The 24448-nt window shown below is 38.7% G+C and overlaps 1 protein-coding gene across 3 annotated transcripts in view; it reads right to left on the bottom strand.

Annotated features, from left to right (window-relative positions):
- The window catches only part of alk (ALK receptor tyrosine kinase), a 365934-nt gene that overhangs the window by 24909 nt on the left and 316577 nt on the right, over nucleotides 1–24448 (bottom strand). For all 3 annotated transcript variants that reach the window (XM_086094285.1, XM_086094286.1, XM_086094287.1), the window contains 8 exons: nucleotides 21916–22063; nucleotides 11815–11925; nucleotides 11477–11618; nucleotides 8757–8924; nucleotides 8122–8220; nucleotides 5302–5457; nucleotides 4187–4300; nucleotides 517–703 (listed from right to left, as the gene is read on the bottom strand). In XM_086094285.1, the coding sequence (XP_085950411.1) occupies nucleotides 517–703; nucleotides 4187–4300; nucleotides 5302–5457; nucleotides 8122–8220; nucleotides 8757–8924; nucleotides 11477–11618; nucleotides 11815–11925; nucleotides 21916–22063 (1125 nt within the window). The remainder of the gene's footprint in view (nucleotides 1–516; nucleotides 704–4186; nucleotides 4301–5301; nucleotides 5458–8121; nucleotides 8221–8756; nucleotides 8925–11476; nucleotides 11619–11814; nucleotides 11926–21915; nucleotides 22064–24448) is intronic.

The following is a 24448-nucleotide window of genomic DNA, read 5'->3' as shown; positions in this document are numbered from 1 at the left end:
AGATAAACAGGTAAGTATGGTTGGATGTTCTATTTTTGTGTTGCTGCAGTGTATATGCTAATGTGACAAGTTGTTTGATGCTTTTAAATGACTACAACAGTAGATTACGTTTCCCATTGTATTTTAGCATTAAGCTAACAGACTTGGCAACTAATGGCAATGGCATTCATGCTGTCTTCAAAGTAAGTCGAATGAACATTTATTTGGAAACAAACAAAACACATTCATGAAGAACCAAACACTGTACTAAGAATATACTAAGAATCGCAAACCTTACTGTAGGTAGTAATAAACAAGTAAAAACACCACAACATCAACTTCACGATTTTAGTGTGTTAAAGATAATTTTGTTCCTGGGACAAATAAACTCCATCTTTGTTTAAGATTCTAGGGTTAAAACTGGGGAATCTTTACGAGACTAAACAAAAATGTCAAAAGGTAGACATTTAGCATTCTATGCAATATTAGCACACATACGGACTGCTACCAACATGAACATAGTGTGCAGTTATTCACCTGGTGAGGGAGATGTTGCGTCGTGGCACTTCCTTCAGGTCGTTGACTGATGCCGTCTTGCCAGCAAAGCAGTAGTTTGGATTATAGTCTGTCATGATGGTAGATGCCCGCAGTTTACTGAGTTTGCAGTCTGGACTCTGTAGCTCCAACTGAATTGACTGCAGCTCTGTGTGTTTACGCCTGTACACTGGAGAGAAATAAACATTTTCCTCAAAAAATAATTCTTTCAACAAGAACAAACTTTATATCCATCTTCTAGTTGGCATTTATGCTTGGACACAAAGGGGCAAGTTTGAAAATTCTCCAAAGGACCTTTTTTCTACTCAACAGAAATCTGTTGAGACTCTTAAAGACATTTGTCTTTCAAATATAGCCATGATGTCAACATATTTCTCAACAGTTACACAATCACTACAAGCTGGATGAACTAACAAATGAAAACAGCTTATTTATGCAGATGGATGTAAAGCAGCTCAGAGGAAGCTGACACAGCCCTGACCTGTGCTATGAACACATTAGTCCTAGTGAGAACAGCTAATGTGCGCGTTTTTGTTCAAATGTGGATGTGTTTAGAGGAGCTATTTAGCAAGTGCTGTCTACTGTGGAAGAGTTGTCGGCCTCCAGCTAAGCTGCCATCCATCATTAACACATTTCATTGGCGCACAGAGGTAGCCCTTACCCCCTGCCTTGCCAGAGAACATAGGTGGGAGTCAGTGTGTGTGTGTGTGTGTGTGTGTGTGCGTGCGTGTGTGTGTCTGTGTGTGTCTGTGTGTATATAAGCTCTCCACTCCACCTACAAGAGGGACTGTGGGTGCGCATGTGGAGGAGATGATGGCTGGATGAGTGCATGTCTGGCGATAATGGTTCGAGAGCTGCTGGGCAATTGGATGTGTGCACTGGCTGTAAGGCATTCTTGTTCTGACAACAATATATTAAGTGCTGTCCAAGAGGGACGGGGCTGAACGTTGCAGAACTTTGTACATGTGGGTGGAAGAAACGCGTCTCCTGTGAATATACGGAGGCAGAAACTGGAATACTTGCAGTCATGTAGTGGGGAAACTCTTATACATATATGTTCTAATACTTGAGTACTACAACTCTCAACTTCATGACTTAAGCATATTACTGCATTTTTAGAAGAACATTTCTTTGTACTGTATTCATAAATGCATTTGATTCTGTTGACTCATTCACTTCCAGCCATTTTCACTGAAGCAACCCCCTTTGCTCCTGACTGTTTTACTGGATTTTGACTGATTTTGCAAGGCCCACAGAATATTGTGTTACATTGCTATAAAAACATGGAACCAATCAGAAGACAGTCTCTTCTTTCATCAGAAAAAAGTACATTTCTATCTGTTTCCGTTTTGCAGCAATTAGCATTAGAATATAGCTAAGTTTAAGTCATTATTCACAAATCTGTTTAAAACACTTCGGAAAATAGCTTTTTTGCAATATGGCCCTGGTTGATTTCTATTGCTCTGCTGCCACCTGCTGGCCGATTTCTTTTTAAATAACTACCATTGCTTTAAGCCACCTCTTCAGGTCACAGGCTGCATCAAAGCCTTATGTATGCTTTAGCATAAAACACTTTTTTAAAAAACTTATTAATACGTCTTAAGCATGGCAATATTTAAAATAGAACATATTTATATGATTTTGGGAGCAAATTAGTTCATACCCATTTTTGCTTTAGTGCGGGGGTAAGAAAGGTCTTGTTCTGTTAGAAATACACCCAATATAATAGAAACAAATGTATTGTCTGACTCTTTTTCACACCCAGCAAAAGACTGCATTGTTATAGAGCTCTTTCAAATCAAAATGTCTATTAGAACTTGCTCCGAAATATACGTGTGACAGGAAATGAGAAAAATTGAGTGCCACCTTGCGTAAAACCTCCCTGTGTCACTTCAGTTTCTCTTCTTGTGCACCTATTTGCTGAAGCTGCCCACAAAATAAGTGAGTGATTGATTTCTCTCGCTGATTCGACATGATCAATCGTCCAGAAAACTTGCCGACAAAGGCTGACTATTGCCAGCGTGCAGGACTCACTGAAAATACTACACAAACATCCACCAGGAGCTACTTTGACCGATAGCCGCCTGTCAGGGGCTCACGAGTTGGTTTGCTTGTAAATATATTGGATCTATATCCTCCCTAATCAAGATTTTTGTCCTAATTAACATCACAGTGACAAGGAAATATTGCATTATAATGGGCAAACATAAGACGTGACTCAAAAAAAGAATTCTATTGATTTGTGTGCTGAGCTTTACAGATTGTTTTGGTTTATGATAAATGAATAAGGGCCAGGATGGTGTCCTAACGGTGTGTGCGTCTATCTCACAGTCAGGAGATGTCGGGTTCAAATCTTAGCTCAGGCTCTCCTGTTTGGAGTTTGCATGTTCTTACTGTCTTTGTGCAGGTTTTCCCCCACATTTCAAAATCATGCATGTTAGAAATCTGGAAGTCACTGACACCCTCCCTAAAAAGGTCATTAGATGCCACAAAATGATGGAAAAGCACCACTTTTTTTTTTCTTTTTTTTTAATTAGACTTTTATTAGGCTATGGCCTGTAAAATAGAAGATGTTCCCCTGACATCAATGTAATTCATTCATGCCACAAGATGGCACCTAAGCAATATTTTTATATTAAATGTAGCGTTGGCCTGAGTCCAAAATGAATGAATGCTTGAGTAGCAAGTCGCAAATATGTGGCGGTTGAGGACACTACAAATATTTTGTTGTTTGTGTGAATCATAATATTATTTTTGAAAAAGAAACTCGAGTTCAATGAAATCTATTAGTTGAAAACCTTTCCTTAGGTATGTACAAGTAAAGGAATTAATGAGAATAAACTCACTCACGTCATCAAATAAAGGGTTAGCCAACTTCAGCCGAGGAGAGACCATCTCCTCAACTAGCTAGCTCGCTAGCTAGCTTAGCCATAGGATGCAGCTAGTCCACGGCCACGGCAATGAGGATTTATCATTACAACAGCTTCTACCTTTGTCCACAAAAACGTTTCCGGAGTTTGAAGCAGCTGTACATTGGTGGTTGGCTATACATATATGGATGTGTATAAACAAACATGTTTGCATATGATATTGCACATAATCATGCAAATTACCAGGAATTTTTTTCCCAATTTCTCTCAAGCTTAATTTACAAATTATCAACAAATCATAAGTGAAATAAAGATTAAAGGTCTTTTCACACTGACTGAACTTTGCACAGCACAGTACGCTAGCTATCACCAATCCAATCATTGTTTCAACGGTTATGGCGGACTGATTTCAGTGACAACAGCAAAAGATTTTGATGGAGTTGAACATGTAGAAAAATGGAGGAAAAAGTTATCAATGCTGAGTCTGTGCATTCAAGGCAAATGTTGTATAGTGACATGGTAAGGAAAAAACAGCATTGGATGGAGATCTCTACTACTTTGAAGGTGCCAGGTTGGTTGAAATTGGTAAAAACGTGAGTTTAGCATTATTAACGAAATGTTTACCTTGAGATAAAATGTACAATATCCAAACATGCGTCACTCTTATCACGTCTCCTCTAACTCAAAATAAAAACAAAGCCAGGGCTTTCAATTGTAACTACTTAGGCACCAGGCTACTTGCAGTTTGGTATCTTAGCAAACCTTGTGAATGAAACACTTACTTATCATGACTCCTGACACAGCCAGCAGTAGGGCAGCGATGAGTGCCGAGGTCCCGACTGACAGACCAAGCGCCAGGTGGGAGAGGGATGGCGGAGGAGGCAGCAGGGACACCTCTGCATGACAAGGGAAGAAAACAGCATTCCAATTGTTACCTTCCCAAGAGAACTATTAACATTCCCTTCGCCTCTCTGATCCTCTGCTTAATTAATGATGTGCAAGAGATGACACAACAGAGCTTGAGGGGCTGCGCGGCATATCAATTCCTTGTTGTCTTGACAGGAGGATCTCATTGCTCTTGTCCAAGCTGAGGTATTGAGGTAATCTGCCTGCCGAGAGGGACCATATTGAGATGATGACCTTTTCTGACCGAGCGATATACAATAATCTGCTGCTTGTCCATACACAGAATAGATTTGCAAATCATCAAGGCAAGGAGACACTCTAGGTCGCTAAGATATTATTTGGATGGTAATACAGCTATTATATTGATTGTAATGATACTGACATCTCCCATATCGATTCATTTCAGATCAACATTCATATATTCATTATTCATCTGCGATAACAAATCGTAATTGAAGAGGCAATTTTGGCTTCACAGAGGGTCGCAGACAGCCCTTTGTTACAGCTTAACCCGTGTGAGAACTCATTTTTAGTGAAGGTTAACAGACACGGTTTTAATAGAGCCACTTGCAAGAGCTCAGGAATGGGAAGAAAATCCGCTTCAACTTCATCAGGGACTCTTTTATCTAAAATCCTTACCATGATAAGAGCTTTTATCGCACTGTAGCAGAGATAAATTACTAATCTTGGAAAGAGACTCAACATGTGGAGCAACAGTTGGTCTTAACACCATTAGGTACAGTGTGATTATTCCCAGTGCGTATGTGTAATTTTTAATGAATAATAAAGACATTAAAACATTTACTGAGATAAAGATTCACTAAAGTACTGAGCCTCTAAGACATAATTACATTTGCAGATTCATTCATTTTCTATTCTGAGAGTCACAGTTCATTAAGGTACACTTAGATTCAATTCAATCTATTACGACTACATCCCGGTAGGGGAAAGTGAGACGGCACAATGTAAAGTGTTTAATTAAACAGCACACCTGTAGAGTTGATACAGGACATGCCATCGGGTGCCAGGATGAGGTCATCATCACAGTCGCAGACAATGTCGCCATTCATCTCGCCACATTCGCCGCTCTCACAGTGACTGCAGTTTCGAACTGGACTGATGATCACCTCGCCGTCACTCTCCATTGCTGAGAGGAACACAGAAAAAATATATCATTTTGTGTATCGCCATACTTCTTCTGTCAACAGGTGGATACACCTTCTCACATCTAATCTAAAATCATTTAATTGTCCTGTGACTTCACATCGCTGGAATAGATGGATGAAAAATATGTATTTGTAAAAATTTTCCAACACATTAAGTGGAATTTGATAATTTTCTGCACTTGATGATCTCTCATGCCACCCTACAGCTATAAAGAGATGATAGCTTGCTAGTCTCCTAATCCATCTGATGATGATGCGGGTGAATTTATCAAGTAAAGTAATTCTGCTGGAGTCTTTGTCAGCGACCTATTTATACACACTCTGTGCCTGCATAGCAACACATAGCTGCTAAACGTTGCCATAAAGAGCAATCTCCACCCTATTTAGGTCCTTTTAGATGCCAACCACAGCACATGACAAATGGGTCCAATGTGAATTCATTAGGGGCTGTTCGTAGACCCGTGTAATATTTAGCACTGCAACACAATCGCATTCATCTGTACTATTTCACACTTATCATTTTGCTGTCATGTTTGCATTATCATTATAAATACACCAGCCAATATGAACAGTTCTATAACGTCAGCCAATGAGTTGAGGAAATAATAGTAATAATAATAATAATAATAATAATAATAATAACTAATTCACTCCCAGCCATTTTCACTGAAGCAACCCCCTTTGCTCCTGGCTGTTTTAATGGATTTTGACTGATTTTGCAAGGTCCACAGAATATTGTGTTCTATTGCAATAAAAACATGGAACCTACCAAAAGAAAGATTAGTCTCTTCTTTCATCAGGAAAAAGGTGTATTTGTATCTGTTTCCGTTTTGCGGCAATTAGCATTAGAATATAGCTAAGTTTAATCATTATTCACAAACCTGTTGAAAACACTGGGAATAAGAGCTTGTTGCTGATCTCTTATACTCTGTTGCCACCTGCTGGCCGTTTTTTGTGAAAACTACCATTGCGGCTAAGCTCCACTTTGAGCAGGTTGAGTGTTGCTTTTACCATTACTGTGACAAATGGTCACTTTCACGCTGGTTATCGAAGCGGGCTTTTCTCAGGCAATGTGCAATGGGCGATGGTTGGAGTCAACCCACAAATTTTCAATAGTATCAGAGGCATGTGAGGTGACTCTCTGCCTACAGCCCTTTGTGTTGATGTTGCCATGCATTTGATTATCTTGAAATGTGACTCTGCGATGGCTGAGTAAAAGAGCAGGGAAGGAAAAAATCAACATGAATGCCTTTTGGTAAAATTGTAATCTGCTTGAAGCATGCAGCCTATTTCAGCTGTCAATCAGTTGTTGAAACCTTAAATGTGTTGATTGTAGTGGTACTATTTAGTATTCAGAATTTTTCTGCCATTCCTTTTCGACTGACATGAGCTCGGCACATGTACTTTGGAGTGTGGTGGGGGGATAGTTCCTAACTGTTATTTCTCTCTATGCACCAATAGCACCATGTTATTATTATTCTGAGTTCTCGGAAGGGGTGTTAGGGTGTGCCTTGTTCTGCTGGGGGAACTTCAGTGCTCATATGGCCAATGGCAGAGAGACCTGAAAGGGTGTGATTGGGAGCAATACCACCCCACCAGAAACATGAACCCCACTGGTGCTTTGTTATCAGACTTCAGTGTCATCCCGGATTGCCCAAAACAAACACATGATCAAGGCTGCCATTGGAAGCAGTTTGATGATCGACTTTGTGGAACACCTTGGGGATCCCCTGGAAAAGGCAGATTTTGTGACTGGGGAGAGGGTTGTCTGGGTTTTCCCATTTTGTCTGCTGTCCCGTGTCCCAAACCCAGATAAGTGGAAGAAGATGGATAAATAGACAAATTTTTATTGTAAAAAAATAAAATAAAATAAAAAATACACTGAAGGCATATTTCCACTGAATAATAGAAAGTAGGTGAATGAACAAGTTCTTAAGTCAATGTAATGAAGTCTGTATCCTTTCCGAATAGTGTTATATATTGTTAAATAGTTTATTATTTATTTGCTGTGGAAAAATTGCCCTATTTGGGGTTTACCCCAAAGTCCTTTTTAATCTTAAAGTATTGCTTTTGTGTCAAGTAATTATACACCTTTTCACAGGAGTCAATAACTCGCACATGGCACACACAGTTTTCTCCTTTACAAAAGCAAAAACAAACTAACAATATCTTTTGAATTTCTCTTTAGTGTTGAATAAAGAAGTGAATCAAACATTTTAGCTGTGGTCAGTTTCATGGCACATTAGCACCTGTGCAAGCACTTGATTTCAGTTCTCAAGCATTAGGAAAATGACTAATAAAAATAAGCCTGATATGGGTCAACAGATAATTTCAAGATTATTTGAATAATCTGTGCTGCTTGTCTGTTTGTATTTTTTGTAGAAGGCTCCAGACTGCCCCAAAATGGCAGAGTCTAGCCCCTAAAATGAAGAAATAAGCACAATGCGCACACACTAATTATCATTACCTATAAACTGAATAAGATAATAGCTTGCTGTACAGTTTACAACATTGTGGGAGATTATACTAACAAATACAAATACAAACATTGCTTCTCTAACTCTTCTGACAACCATTTATGCAGTCAACAACCACTAAAACAGTCTAACATGTGCTTTTAATGTCGCGTCATGTTTTAAGATCACCTTTCAGAGGATAGAGGTAGGGCTCTCCAGCTGGACCGAAGAGGGACGTGCCATCATCGCCGTCGTGTTTAGGATTGTCATTTAATGAGGTGTTGCCACCTGGAACAAAAATTAACAAGTGATTAACTTGCTATTCTAATTAACATCCATCCATTCTCCATACTGCTTGTTCTCATTATCGCTGCTCGTAAATTAATCTCAAGTGACTATTGGCTAGAGAAAGTGGACACGATGAAATGGTCACCAGTCAATTGCCAAGCAGATACAGATAAACAATATTCAATTAACCTAATATATGCCTGTTTTTTTGAATGTGGGAGGGATAAGCTGGTGTAGAAAATTGTTTTTTAGCAAGGGGCATGCAAACTCCACAGAGATCTTCCAATGGAGATTCAAAGCCAGATCCACCTAAATGTCAGTACATGACTACTATAACATTATATAGGAGGTGGGTCCCATCAATATTATGTGGAGGTCCTGTGAGGAAGGAACACAAGTAGAAAATAGGATAGTGATGTCATGTCTATGGAGATACATTAATGAAATCGCCATCACACATGTATGTTAGCCACCTGGTGTCCAGAGCGTATGGACATTGTCACACTAGACATGACACCAAAGTCTCTTTTACTGACCTCTGTAGCCTCCACCACCGCCTCCAGCCATACAGCCACCTCCGCCACCCCCAAAACCGCCTTGTGTCTGCCAGAACTTTTGACAGGCCTGTCCTCCCTGTCCCCCCAGTAGCAGAGGTCTGCCACCTTGACTGACAGGAGCACTGGCATTCCATCCTCCACCACCACCTGTACACACATACAACATATATTAGGCCTCATATGATCAAGTAATGTATAGTACCGTGAGTCATATGTATCACTAAAGCTGGCCTAAAAATTTGATGAGTGAGCATGATTGATTTGACTTTTTTCCAAACTACTTAAGTTGCCAAGTTTTTAACATTTCAGAGATAAAAAAGTGTTGCACTGTCCTCTCGTCCCCGATAATTGACACTATGGTGCTATGAGTTGTGACATTAGTTCAGCCTTTCCATTTTGAAGTGCAGCCGGACGGTCCCAAGGAAGATAACAGTGGAACATTTTTCACGTCAAAATGATGATCATAGATGTGATGAAGTAACAGCGGCGCTAAATGGCAATTGCTACGCTATGCCAACTGAGAGGGAGAGCATTTAGCCTCATTTCTTTGACAAACTTGCTGCAAGACTCATCGTGACTTGTTTTTATTGTCAAAAATAGGTGCTAGAGATATATAGAGATATAAAAAGTTGACACATTCCTTTTCAAATGACTGTTTTTGTGATCCAACCAAATGAGACCAAAATACTGTAATTATATGAAAAGGGTTTTCCACCATTAATGTAACCTATAACATTTTTTTCTTAATCTTTTGAGGTGGAAAGTAAAACTAAACAAATGAAATAATGTGGTAGCATAAGTGTGCACACCCTTTTAGAACTGGGGTGGGACTGTGTTCAGAATTAACAAATCACATTCAAACTCATGTTAAATGTTCATCACCAAACAAACACCATGCCAGCAATGACGCCTGGTGATGACAACTTCATGCTTTTGTGGCTGTTTTTCTTCAGCTGGAACTGGGACCTTCGACAAGGTGGTGGGAATTAGTTCAAAATAGCAGTCCGGGTTAACATAAAAGCTTTAGGCTTCTGTTATAGAAAACAAAAAAAGCCAGGGAAGGCTTACTAGAACATCTAAACTTTATCTCTAGGTCAATCAGAGGCACTTTAAATAGTGGAAGATGTGTGCTGACTATTCAGCATGAGTTTAAATATGATTGATAATTCCTGAATACAGCTATATCCCATATTGTACAGAGTGTACACACTTGTGCAACCCCATTATTGGTTTATCTTTAGTTCCCCTTTTAAAAAGATAAAAACAAAATCTAACTTTTGCAAATCATACTCATTATGGAAAATGTTTTGAAATTATATATCTTGGTCTCTCCCGCTCTCTCTTTTTTTTTATATATATGTATGTATCACAAAACCTGGCATTTGAGCAGGGGTGTGTAGACTTTTTATATCCGCTGTATAAGTAGGCTTGCCACGAGTGATTTGGAGGCCCCTTGAAAAAAAAAAAAAAGAAAGAAAAATTGGCCTAACACTTGCATGCTGTAAATTGAAAATACGACATACACAGGCACGTAGAATTGTCATCCATCTCGTAGCCCCACCAACAACAGTTTGTTTCATTGCAGCCATCAATCTTGTCTCACTCTCCTTGCTGTGGTCAACGGACTTATGCCACAAAACTGAGCATTATTGTCTTTGTACTATAATACTGTGCAACAATAATCTTGCAGTTGCTTGGTGTATACAGCCATAAGGCTTGGGGAGTAACAGAATACATGTACCGCCGTTACGTAATCAGATTTTTTTTTTTTTTAACTGTATTCCATTACAGTTACAGGAAAAAACATGTAATCAGATTACAGGTACATATATTTAAAATGGGGATTACTTCGAGGGATTACAATTTCTACGATGAGAGAGTGCGAAAGAGGGCGAGAGAGAGAGAGAGAAGAACAGAGCAAGAGAGAGAGACAGCGAGAGAGCGAGAGAGAGCGCATGCACGCCCACGCGAGTGGGACCGTTGCTACATGTCGGGGAGGTGGGTACGAACGAACTGACTAGTTGTGTCCTCCACACGTGGGCAGTTTGAAAAAGCTTCACGGACGGGAGGAGGAAATGGCGACCGGTATTCACTGGAACTTACTCGGAGCGAAAGTTTGAGCGAAGAGTCCAGCGGCATGCTACGCGCTGTAGCTTCTTGCTAGCTAGCCCGCTAGCCTACAACCATAATGTGAGTTACACCTTCCAAACAAATCTTCCTCCCACAAATTCATTATTTAAACATCATGCACAACATATACACGGCCTATCCATCCATCCATCCATCCATCCATCCATCCATCCATCCATCCATCCATCCATCCATCCAACTGTGAGGTGTGGTTGCTTTCAGTGACAGTTCAAAAACAGCATATGACCTTCAATCAATCAATCAATCAATCAATCAATAGCCTACTTGCTTTTTAATTACACAAGGATTTTTGCTATTTGAAGGCTGCCCGGGCATATTGTATAGAATATATATTGTGGTGATATTTATTTTTTATTTTGTCTTCATGAGCACACTCAATATTGGAGTAATCAAAAAGTAATCCAGTTACATTACTTAAATATTATGGTACTTGGATTATGTTACTAACTACATTTTTTATCAGGTAACTTGTAACGGATTACATTTTAAAAGTAACCCTCCCAACCCTAACAGCCATACAAAACAAATTAAAGATGAGTGTGACATACCAGCAGCATTTGACTTCCCATTGCGACCCGGTTGGCTGAGGTCGTAGTCCATCTGTTCTAGCTGGCTCTCTGATTGGCTGCTGTAGCCTCGGCCTCCTCCTCCACCAGCAACGATGAGAGGGATGTGAAAGCCATTGCGCACCTGGATAATTAGAAGGTATTATTTCATTATTGCTGGCAGTGTACATTGCTGTTGCCATGCCAACGTCCGACCAAGATCTGTGCCACAATGAGGACTACTACAAGGTAAAAATAGTTCTAAATTATCATGGAAAATGTGTATGCATCTTTTGAAAAGTAGTTTCTAAATGGCAGGTGGCAGCATCAAGTATTCTCACCTTGAATACATATGTCGCCCCACCACCTCCTCCACCTCCACCCTTCACTTGAGTCTTATTCAGCATCGGGCCGGTCTGTTCTAAGCAGATCTTATTCAGCATGACGTTGGACTGTGGGGAGACAGACAATGATAGACCTTATAGAGGATTTGCTTAGGTGTTAATTGGGTATGAAAACACAATTTAGCTATTAAGCTTCAACAGCAAAGACAATTTAAGCGGGATAGAAGTTTTCAATGTTTCATTGTTTACAGTCATTTTAACTTTGTGACACAGCGTCTTGATCAAAGTGGGAATCAACATTACCAAGTGAAAGCCCTTAGAATATTCAAGGTAACTTTAATGACACTGAAAAATAATATAAGCCTTTGATTATAATTAAAAGCAGAAATGTCAAAGTGCACACATAGCATAGACATTTTTGAAGGACGGATCTGAAGTGGAGAGCTTTTCAACCAATTTCCAAGTAGTTGTAAATCACTTTCTGTTTATTCATAATTCCCCTGACTGTCTCCCTTTAACTATTCATGATGTTAAAATGATTAGGGTTAGTCATTATAAAAACAAAACAGCCCCAAAAGTGTCAAAAGCTGTGCTGTTCTGCTGCTAAATTGTTGTCTTTCTCTATTCAAATAACTTTTTTTGCAAGATGACATACATTTCAAATGTTTACTTTACGCAAAACATTTGACATCAAAACCTTTTCTCAGAAATTTAAAATGATAAAATAAAGTGGATATACATATCACTGTGCAAACGTCATTTTTTTGTAATGTAATCAAAATAATATCAACACCAAATTCAAAACTTTTCCCACCATTAATGTGATCTCGAATTTGTACATCTTAATTGTATTGTTTGTAATGTTTTCGAGGGAGGAAGTCAAATGAAATAATGTGGTTGCACAAGTAACTGCGATATACCTGTGTTCAGAATTAACCAATTACACCTGCCATTATTTAAAAGACCACTGGTTAATCACAAATAAAGTCAAGATGTTCTAGTAGGCTTTTTTCTTCTTCTACGGAGCCCCTCTGGTGCCAGGGTATAAAATTATTTTTTTTCGCTAATCTGTACCCACCCACAGTTCACTAATCTGTACCCACAGTTTACTAATCTGTTGCCTCAGTTTAGTACTAGTTAACAGTTTACTAATCTGTTCCCACAGTTTAGTACTAGTTAACTAGTTTAGTGAACTGTGGATACAGATTACTAAACTGTGGGTACAGATTATCAAAAAAAAATCCAATAAATCATACCCTGGCACCAGAGGGGCTATTAGTCTACCCTGCCCAGATTTCATCTCACCTGTGACTTTCATCTTTGATGAGGACAAACAGTATAGAAAATTAATGTATGGATAGTGTAGCTGTGTAGGTTACCATTGCAATGATAGAGAGATGTTATTCTCCTTATTACATGTACTGAGCACTTTTATTGTCTCTTTCAGTCTGTGCATAATTTCAAGGATGGTACTCTGGTCTCGTGTTGGGCCGCCTTACTTGGTAGTAGGTCCAGTTTTACTTCCTTTAACACTCAAACAGACACGCACAGGTTTCATTGCTGCCTTCAACTCTTGAATTTGTGTGAGCTGAAAGCTCAGAAGGGCTGAGAGCAAGGAGAAGGTGGCGTTTAGCTGAGTATGATTGACAGGCAGTGGCAGGATTGGCGGGGTACAAAACAAATGCCATCAAAAGTTGTGGAAGAGCCTTCTTCACTCTTTAGCCCTCTAAGCTTGATGTGACTGTTGCTTTTCACTTTAAAGTTGGGTCTGTGTGTGGGTCTTCTTGGGTGTGTGTGTGAGGGAAAGAGCGAGCGGGAGAGCAACTGCTGCAGACTGCTTTCCAAGGGTTTGCACACAAGTGCTCTCTTGCAGGTAAAAAAAGAAGAAGATACATTTGACTGAAAGATCAGACCAATGGCGGGTACAATTAGTGATAGGAAAATGAAGCTTCATGAAACACTTACAATATTTTTTGACTCCTTTTGATCGTGCTCTTGGTTTAAAGACTAATACTATAGTGCAATGGAAATTGATTAAATTTCCACTGCATCTTTAAACCATGAGTGCCATCTAGAGGAGTAAAAAATATCACAAGTGCTTCATGAAGCTTCATTTGTCCATCACTAGATACAATCTCTCAACAAACAACCAAAGTAGATTCACACCAGTGGGCAATTCAGAGTATTCAATTAACCTGCATGTAGCTGATTGAGTCAATACACCACAAATGAGTGGTTTACAATGCAGATTAGAAACATTTTATCATCAATATTTGATCTTATCATCAATATTTGATCTATGCACTGTGTTGCATTCTAGTTTGCTTGAGGCCATTAGCGTTCAAGGTAAGTGCATGACAGAGCTGGGCAATTCATTTAGCAAAGGGGCCACATGATAAACTGCAACGCTTGCCAAGGGCCAAGCCAACTTCCGCTTTGTCTATATTATTTTTAATGTATTGAGAAAAAGAATATTGTCTTGTTTCAATGAAATGTTATGTGGATTGTTATCATTTGGAAATACACATTTTCAACAAAATTAGAAGCGTTACATGTTAAAAAACACCCAATACATATGTACAGTCTATGAAACTGTAGATTTGCGTACAGTACTAAATTCCCTTGTTTTTTTTTCCAACCACCGTGCAGGACATTTCCTCTCATTTCATTTGTTCATTTATTTCAGACAGCAGTCAACATAAACAAAATAACCAGAACATACATTTTCAAATAAGACTCAATTAAAACCTGGCCTGAAAAGGAGTGGGAAGGGAATATTTTTTTGTGGTTAACATTAGAACCACTGCTCTCACTTTTGCTAGTCTCTTTTTTGGAAAAACAGTTGCTAGAGGGGCTGGAAAAGTCACAACATCTAGAATTTTATTTTATTTTTTACGTTTTTAACACCGCAGACACAAGTCTTTCGTGTGACCTCACTTGGACCAATGTCCACATGAGTGCAGATAAAATAAAAGCATGACTCAAAGTAAAAGCACAAACTACATTTAATTTTAACTTCAAGGTCTCTGTGAGGGCCATTCAGAGACTGTAGGTAGGCTGGATGTGGCCCCCGGGTCGTACTTTGTACACTGTATCAGATGGTTGAGGACCTCATAAGTTCCTCAACCATCTGATACAGTGTTCTTTAAAAGGTGGTTGGTAAAGCAGCCCATTGTAGGTTTAAATTAGGCATAGTCCGATTATTGTCCAATATTTGGCATCTTGAATGTGAAGGGCGATAAAGTTGGTATCTCACTAAACAGCAAATGCTTGGGAATGGAGCAAATTCTGGGATTTTGTTAGGGTTCGTTAAGATGTTCACCGTCCATTTTTACTTATTGCAAAGACATTTCAAACATGTTCAGACAATTTCTCACTCTCCGCAAAGATCTTTTGAAACATTTTATGAACCCTGATGAAAACCCTAAATTTGCTACATTTGCATGCATTTGTCATTCAGTGAGATACCAGCTTCAGTGATCAATTTAAAAATGGGTTAACCTCAGGGTAAATTGTATGTATTTATTAAAAATTTCACTTAACTTTATAAAAAATGCTGCTGACACTGGGAACTCCCTGCACTTTTGTTTTTGAAAAAAATCATGTTAATTTCAGTTGTGTTTAAATTTTAGAAAACTTTATTTAATAATTGAATTTAAATTAAAAGGAAGACCTTCAAAGTGTTGCAATATTTTAAAGTTATTTTAACAAACATGCTTAAAGCAGAACAAAGCAGAATTTTGATTATTTATGGCGCCACCTTTGGACAAAAGCGGTATTGTTTTCCCTTGAATTTCTCTTGAAAGAACCACATTTCCTATAAGGACAAGCACTGACCATTTTGAAATCCGGATGTCCCAGGTGCACACAGTTTGACTGACATTGTTTCTTTATACAGCACTGTAACATTTCTCAAGCATGTTAACAGTAGACGGTGGTTGTGATCTTATTTTCTTCATTGTACACACACAAATGCTGTGCTCCCCCCTCCCTTCCTGCCTTTCCGCGATGCATTAACAAGCATTCGTAAATAAGAAAGCACACAACTTTTGAGTGTTGTGTGGCTGGTCGGGTCATTGTGGAAGGGCAAACAATCAAGCTGCTGGCTATTTATTGCTAGCACGCAATTTTCCGATATCTAACATTAGCATAATTATTTTTTATTTGAACATGGAAGAGCCGAGTCCCCGCAAAGGCAGCGTCGGTTTGAAATCTCCCTTCGTCTTTGTCCTCGCAAGCGAGTGAAATCATGTACTGTGCTTTTATCCACATCAAGGTAGGCTTTTTAGCATTATTATCGTCACCTCAGACAAAAACCTTAATTTCTTGGGGTCTTTGCATGATAAAGAAATCGCGCGTAGACGTTTGACTCGACTTAATTCTGGAACGACTTGGGAAAGGTCGTATGCCGTAAAGCAGTCTGCACGGTTGTAGTTTTTTTGTGTGGCAGGTCTCACACCATCCACCTCAAAGTTGTAAAAATTATACAGACCCCCTCAGATCATGACAAAGGTTTCATTAATCTAGCTGTAAATCAATGTTTCATCAGGAGAATTAGGAAGATATGAATTGTAGGTTGAAAAATGATTTAGAGGGGCTTTAATGGGATTTCAACAAAGTTAAGTTTTTATTTTGACACTAATATTTTCTCTTTTACTGCAAATAGGTAAGAATAATAATCAGTAAGGGTGTGAATTGCCCAGTACCTGGCGATTCGATTCGTAACACGATTCATAGGTCACGATTCAATTCAATACCGATTAATCCCGATACAAATCTATAAATTGATTATTGCGATTTTTTTAAAACTCAAATTTAGAAAATACTAATCAGTAAACTTGTACATGTACACTGTAAGATTTGTAAGAAAATGTATTTATCTGAAAATTCAGGTTGCAGTCTGTTTCATGTTTGAACAGCACTGAAATCAAATATTAAGGCTTAATGTTCCATTAATATAACATTCTTCCAAGCTTAATGTGTAAATCCCAACCCTAAGTAAGACTTTTGTTGAATATTCCCATAAAAAAATTATGTTTAAAAATCCATTCGGCCGCATATTGAATTGATTTTTTCTAACACTCCTAATAATCAGTATCGGTAAATATTTGTTTTTCTTAGTATTAGATTAAGCACTTCAACACTTACTATAAAAAAAACAGCAGCGTCAATAGCTAGAGTAAATCTGATTAATACTTTATGTTGAATACCCTATGAGTGCCTCAGTCTGCATTGGTTTAAAGATCCAAATACCAAGTCTGTCGAATGTGACATCGTTACGTGCACATGCATCATTGTAGACCAGTGAACACCTTTTTTCACACTTTCACATTATCAGATTTTTTTTTAGGCTGACTCTGTGATCAGATTTTTTTTAGGCTGACTCTGAAAATAGTATTTTACACATTGGTGGGCTGAAAGCGGTTCCATTAGTTCCAGGGAAAATCCTGAAGAACATCATGAAGTTCTACTGGGTACATACGACATGGGTGTGGACGCGGGGAAGACTGAAATGTAAATTAAATATCTGATCATTTTCTATACCGCTTATCGTGATTAGGGTACACACACTAGACTGGTAATCAGCCAATCCCAGGACAGTAAATGGGAATATCAAAAATATTGCCAGTGGCTCCGATACTATCTACTGTATGCACATCTGTAAACAATGTTACACATACTGTACTGTTTATGCAGTAAACAAATGTCATATTGCTATTGTGTATAACTACCTAGGACTTATTCTACTTTACTGCATACTGTTTTGTGTGCCCATTTGTGTCTGTTTTGTAAATAAATTATGTGCATGTGGCATGAACATTGAGTACTGACTGCGTGTACAGTGACACCAGGCTAAAATGCAATTCCTCGATTCTGGAGGTAGTCTTAACTAATTAAGCTTGGATGCATGAGGCTATTATTCTGTGTCACACAATTTTAGTACACAATCTGCATGCATTAATAAACACTTTGACAGTGTCTTCATAAAATAGTGTATTTGTGAGTGGGGAGGATAATCAGGCCTCCTTGTGTACAAATATTTATTCAATACTTTATCTCAAGCTAATATCAGGCCCCAAACAGCATATAATTAGCATATAATTGAGGGAAAATCCATGCTAATGCAATCATTCTCTGCAGAACTGCAGGAAGTAATCATCGAGAGGGACTGCAATGAGATTGAAATTATTATTATTAGACATAAAGGAAAACATCAAAATGCTTCTATTTGTGAAGTGCTTGTGAAGACATTTAAAACCATCCATCCATTTTCTTAACCGCTTGTCCTCACAAGGGTTGCGGGGGGCGCTGGAGCCTATGCCAGCTGGCTTCGGGCAGTAGGCACACAGAGACAAACAACAATCCACACTCACAATCACACCTATGGACAATTTGGAGTGTACAATTAACCTGCCACACATGTCTTTGGAAATGTGGGAGGAAACCCGAGTACCCGGAGAAAACCCACGCAAGTACGGGAAGAACATGCAAACTCCACCCAGGAAGGCCGAAGCCCGGACTCGATCCCATTTAAAACCATTTTTAGAAAATGATCTTCCGTATTAATATGTGCAGAGGATGAGGATGTGATCTCTCAATACCAGTCATAGTACATTCAGTAAAAACAAACACATGAAAAGAGCTTGAAGAGTCCTCACTGTTGATGTTCTGATAAACCTCCAGGTATGGGATCATATAATGTGATTACTAATCGAAATTTAAAAGCTTGCAGTTATGCCTTTAATTAACTAAACTATACCCGTACACTGAAATGCTGATTGTTAATTATATCTGCATAAAATTGGGCAAGTTACAAGCCAACATTATAGTTGTGTTCTGGCAAGACCAACTACATTGCAAGGTTAGTAACTTTGGGCCAATTACTTAATGTAACTATATTTTTATTTCAACAAACACTTAACAGCCTTATGTCAAATATGACTTTCTAGCCAACGAGAGAGCTATAAAATCACCAATAAACTTACTTTTCTTGCCACCATCTGTCTGTGGGCCTGTTCATTTGTGTGGAGTCAATTGCAAGGACTTTATCTGACATGAGTTATGTCAAATACAGTAAGTAGTATTGACTTGCTAATCTCCAAGATGAATAATGGCCCACAAACCATCTTACTTTGTTAATATGAGAAATTTTCATTGTGGAGTCTGGCCTACATTTGTGAATGTTTATATTGGAAATGATGGATGGTTTCATTGGTGACTAGAGGGATTGGGAGGTTTTTAATCTGAGCGTTGTGTAAGCATACGGCAAGGCTGCCAGCAAAGAGCTCCAGAGCATAACGGATGACAACCACCTTTGACAAAACAACAAAAGGAAGCCGAGGAGAGACAGTAGGGGGACCATTGTGAGCTTGGTTGCTGCTTTAAGTAACCGTTTAGGGCCACAAAATGTGCATTCTCTTCCTATCTTTCTACCAAGAGACAAAGACTCTGCCATATATATATATATATATATATATATATATATATATATATATATATAGTGCTGCTCAAAAGTGTGAACCCTGCAGACATGGTCAGATTGTTTGCAATACAACCAGATCAGATTGTTTGTATAAAATATTAAAATAACCTTATTAAATGTTTAGTCATACCCAGATCTACAATGCTGACATTGAAAATAATAGACTTGAAGAAAAAGAATAATAATATTGTCATTCATTTTTGAACAAAAGTTGTTGATTTAAGAAAAACTCAGATTTCATGGGTGCAAAAGTATGTGAACCTCTCATCAGACATTGCACCTCCTTTTGCAATGAGAACTTCATCCAAACACTTTCTTTAGTGACTTATCAGTCTTTCACATCTACTTTGGAGGATTTTTGCCACTCTTCCTTGCAAAATGCAGCCAATTTAGGGGAGGTTGGATGGGCGTCTAGCATAAACTGCCCGCTTCAGGTCCCGCCACAGTATTTTGAAAGAATTTAGGTCAGGATTTTAACTGGACATATCCAGCCATTCCTTGGTTGTATTGCTGGAATGCTTTGGATTATTGTCATGTTGCATGATCCATCGTCTACCAAGGTGTAACTTCACAAAGAACGGCTTCGGGTTATGTTCCAGGATTTCACAATATTCTTCTGAATTCATGATTCCCTGGACTATGTGGAGTTTGGACTTTTTTTGTGAGCGGAGGCTTCTACCTAGCAAGCCTTCCATGAAAGCCTTGTCGATTGACTTTTCTTCTGATTGTGGTAGCATGCACATGTGTCCCAGATGCAGCAAAAGAGGTCTGCAAATCCCTTGATGTGATGTTCGAGCTGGCTTTTTACCTGAATTATAATTTTTCTTGTGAGTCTTGCTGATATTTTTAGAAGGTTATCCACTTCTAGGCAGGATTGTAGTAATTTTCAGTGTTCTCTAGTTGCAGATGATCTGCTTCACAGTGGAATGATGAAGCTAATTTTTTTTAGATTAGTTTATAGCTTTCCGCAGACAGATGTGCTGTTACTACCCACTTCCTGAGGTCCCCTGAGATTTCTCTTCCTCTCAGCATGACTGACCTGTATGGGTTCACTTGGGTAAGACTGAAGTGATGTGGTTTTGTCTCTGTTTCAGTCAGTGGTGCACAAATTCTTCGCTACTCCTTTCTCATTTCATTGGTCCATTTCAGTGGTTAGTTTAACGACCAATTTGTCATACCTGATCCTACTTGACTGCTTGTTTTAAGCAATGCAGCTCAGGGTTCACTTAGTTTTGCACCTACATGAATTGACCAAAAACTCTTTTTCATTTAGCTGTGACTACACAAATTATTTTAAAATAAGAACAATGCATTGAACTGATAAACCTACACCTGTTATTTCATATAAAATGTAATGGTTCAGATTGAATAACAAAATCTGGTTGAAACAATTGGAAAATCCAAATTGCTCAAGAGGTTCACAAACTTATACATTTTATACTACGCAACACCAGAAACTGTGCAAGGAAACACCGCAAGTGGGAGAACATCCTGTTAGTGGTCGCGGGTAGCTAACGTATAACAGAGATAATGTTTATAATGTTTTGAACATTTAGCATTTTATATTATTATTCCTCTTTTATAGTTTTAGCTTGGTCTTATGTTCTTAAAAAATATTATAGTCTGGTAATTTTACTTTTCCAGCGTTTCCTTAGAGGGAGCTCTCTGCGTCAGAAGGTGGGTTTGGTTCTGCGGCTGCAGATTTTGGCCCTCTCCTGGCGCAGATGGCTCCCTGAGATTTCGTCGCTAGGTTGTCCTGTGCTGAGCCTTAGGGGCCTTAGATCATCGGTTTTGCTCGGTTTTGAATATACACTTCTTCTTTTTTTGTGGGTCAGTACTGTGGGTTGGCGCGGTGGGCTGGGGAATTGTTTTTAAACTATGTATAGCACTTGAGTTGCATTTTTTTGTATTAAAAGTGGCGTACAAATAAAGATTGATTGATTGACTGAATATCTGCAGTATGAAAATATTTTAATATGGAAAATGGAGAAAAAGTTGCAACGTTGACTTGCAATGTGTGCAAAGTGAGCCTTTCACGTGGTGGAAAGAATAGAGATGTTTTTAACACAACTAATTTAATACTCCACCTGAAAAGTGATGTGCTAAAACAAAAAGAAGAAGAAAAAGGATTAAAATGTTTTAGTTCGTTAAAACCCACTGCTCCGCTAGTCCTATAAAAAAGTGTCATCTTAGGATAGTTTTGTCCGGAGTAGGTTTGTGAACCTTGAACGGACCCTGATGAACCCTAACTGCGCGTGTATTTGCTACCTTCGCCAACAATCACAAACATTTGCTCTTCAGTGGGATATGGGCTTAAATTATTCCTTATTTTGAACAACCCTTGTCCAAATAAAACCCTGACCTGTGTTGTGAACGTGAAAAGAAGATATCAGTTTTGGCCAAGGGTTTATCAAGTGTGTCCCTAGGTTCTTCTAGTGGGACACAATAATGCGTAGTGGAATGAGTATGTCTGTGTGAATATCTTGGTGAATGTTGACTGTGTGGCAGAAAAAAAAAAGAAGCAACTAATGATACGCACGAGGGAAGATTTCATGCGATTTTCTGGCAGTATCGTTGGATTGTTAGTGAAGCACAATGACTTGAATTCAACTTACATTGGGACATGCATCCTCTCCTTTTTGACCAACCAGGATGTAAAGCAGGTCTCCTTTCCTCAGCAGAAAGTCACCGGCGATGTAGATGCCATGCGATCTACTCATGGCCATAACACTTCGGCCGCCTGCTGCACCAGAGGCTGTGATTCTAACAAACACCCAACACAAGGACAAACAATCGGAATTCATTAATATCATTAATTGTGAAATTTTTTAACTCGGAGCTCCATAAACATTTACACAACAACAACAAACAAATAAAAAGTTTAATAAAATTGGGAAACTTACTCTTGCTCTCAGATTCAGTTAATAACAGTAATTGAGCTTCAAGGCACGTACACACACACGTTTGCAAGCATGCATTCAATATAATGCAGACACATAAAAGCAAATACTTTCATAGCACAGGACGTCCATTTTAACTGTCCCAGTTTTACCAGCCAGGAAAAAAATTGATTGGTTTTTGGGAGTGCTTCAATATTGCTCTTCCCAGGTGGTCATGCTCGGTGGAGAGCAAACGCTGCCTGGTGCTCGGTAGCTACCTCAGCTGTTTGCCTAATGACTTTTGGGAGATGCAGAGCGCACATTCATCTCTGTGGCCGTCTGTCAACTTCATTTACTGGCTCTGCCAGATAACCAGGCTGCATTAAGGCCACCATTTTGAGGTTTGGAGGCAGACGGTGTTTTTCTCCAAACCCTGGAACATGTGTCACGACTGTTGTGAGGTATTTAAAGGCTCAAGACTCAGCAGGGCTGAGTGGGAGGTGAGGTGAGAACTTTTTCCAAGTCGAATTCAAGATAAATGCCTAATGTTTTCATAAAGTACCCACAGGAGAAATATTGACGCCTGCCCACGGTGATTGATACGCCATATTGAATTCTAGTGTAAAACGCAGTTTGAGGACAATGTGCTCAGGCTTATTGTTGATGTATTTTTGAAGCCTTTTTGAAGATTCCCTTCTCTACTCCTCTGTTCTCGAGGAACCTTGATGCCCTGCTGAAGCGCGCAGGAGAAGAAGAAGTGGGCGGGGGGAGGAGGAGTGTATTGTTATGAAAGACAGTATTTGTTCAAGGCTCTGCCTGTGCTCACAAAAGATGATTTTGGTGTGAGCTGTAAAAGTATGTTTGTTTTGCATGACAGCATTTGACAATTTTCTCAGTTGATTTGGTACATTTCTCAAATCATCCTCCAAATTCGCAAAGCTGGAAGTGCATTATTTCTTAAAACAATTCATACAAATGGCAAAACACACTGCAAAATCCAGTCACTTTAAAAAATCCTCAGTACATATCTCTAAAGTAAAAATCTGCATGCTGTCATTGTGTCTGAATAATACTTTATTAACTCATTCAAACCCCAAAACGTATAAATACGTTTTTTAATACTTTGTCCTTCACTCCCAAAAATATATTTATGTTTTTTTTAAAGTTTTTTTTAAATGCTGGAGCTCTGATGCAGCTTCTGACCTGAAGAGGCCGCTTAAAGAAATTGTAGTTATTACAAAAAACGGCCAGCAGGTGGCAGCAGAGTATAAGAGATCAGCCAGGGCCATGTTGCAACAAGCTCTTTTTCCCCAGTGTTTTCAACATGTTTGTGAATAATGATGATATATTCTAATGCTAATTGCTGAAAAACTGAAACATATATAAATGTTTTTCCTGATGAAAGAAGAGACTCTAATCTTTCTTTTGGTAGGTTCCATGTTTTTATAGCAATAAAAAACTATATTCTGTAGGCCTTGCAAAATCAGTCAAAATCTCGTAAAACAGCCGGGAGCGTAAGGGCTTGCTTCAGTGAAAATGGCTGGGAGTGAATGAGTTAATTACTTAGTCATGTTGTCAATGTAACAGGGTACTCTCTCTGAAGGGATATTTGAATGTCAACTGGGGCTAGAGTTTTGATGGCCATTATTCTAAATGGTAAGTTTACACTTTCGTGTGTGGAAGATTGATGGCAAGAGACTGGAAAAAAATTGCATTTATGCTTTAAATGTTTACCCTGCAGTTTGTTCAAAAGACCATCTCATTGCAATTAAGAAAGGAGAAAACAGTGTCACACAAAAGAAAAAGCAAAATGAAATTAAGTCTCCTTTGGGAAAACTGTATATGGAGTGTTGTATTAATTTATAGTGCAGTCTTCTTACACTCGATATCCCCGGCTGTTGGGCCACAAATTCTCATCCGCATCACAACAAAAAACTTCTCTTACTTTGAGCTATATCAGAAAACCGGTTGATCATAGGTAGATCTAATACTTCACACAACTTTCACTTCATTAGTTAAAGTCAAGATCCACCTGGTAAAAAGTCTAATGAAAATGTATTGAAATATGCTTGACCTAGGATAACAAACATTTAGACTTGAGCGAGTACACCACTATCTGTATCTGTATTCAGAGGGGGAGTGGCAAAAAAACGGATGTGGGCGTGGTCTGAATGGAAATGGGTGGTTTGTTCGGAAATATGTGGGGCTTACATTAGTAGTAATTTATTTTTCAATTTCACCCTTAAAATAAAGTCTGAAATTGACATGG

This window comes from Leptonotus elevatus, chromosome 14 (assembly GCF_054856555.1).
Source record: "Leptonotus elevatus isolate MCC_2025b chromosome 14, RoL_Lele_1.0, whole genome shotgun sequence".
Taxonomy (NCBI): Eukaryota; Metazoa; Chordata; class Actinopteri; order Syngnathiformes; family Syngnathidae; genus Leptonotus; species Leptonotus elevatus.
This window is presented reverse-complemented; position numbering and strand designations above follow the sequence as displayed.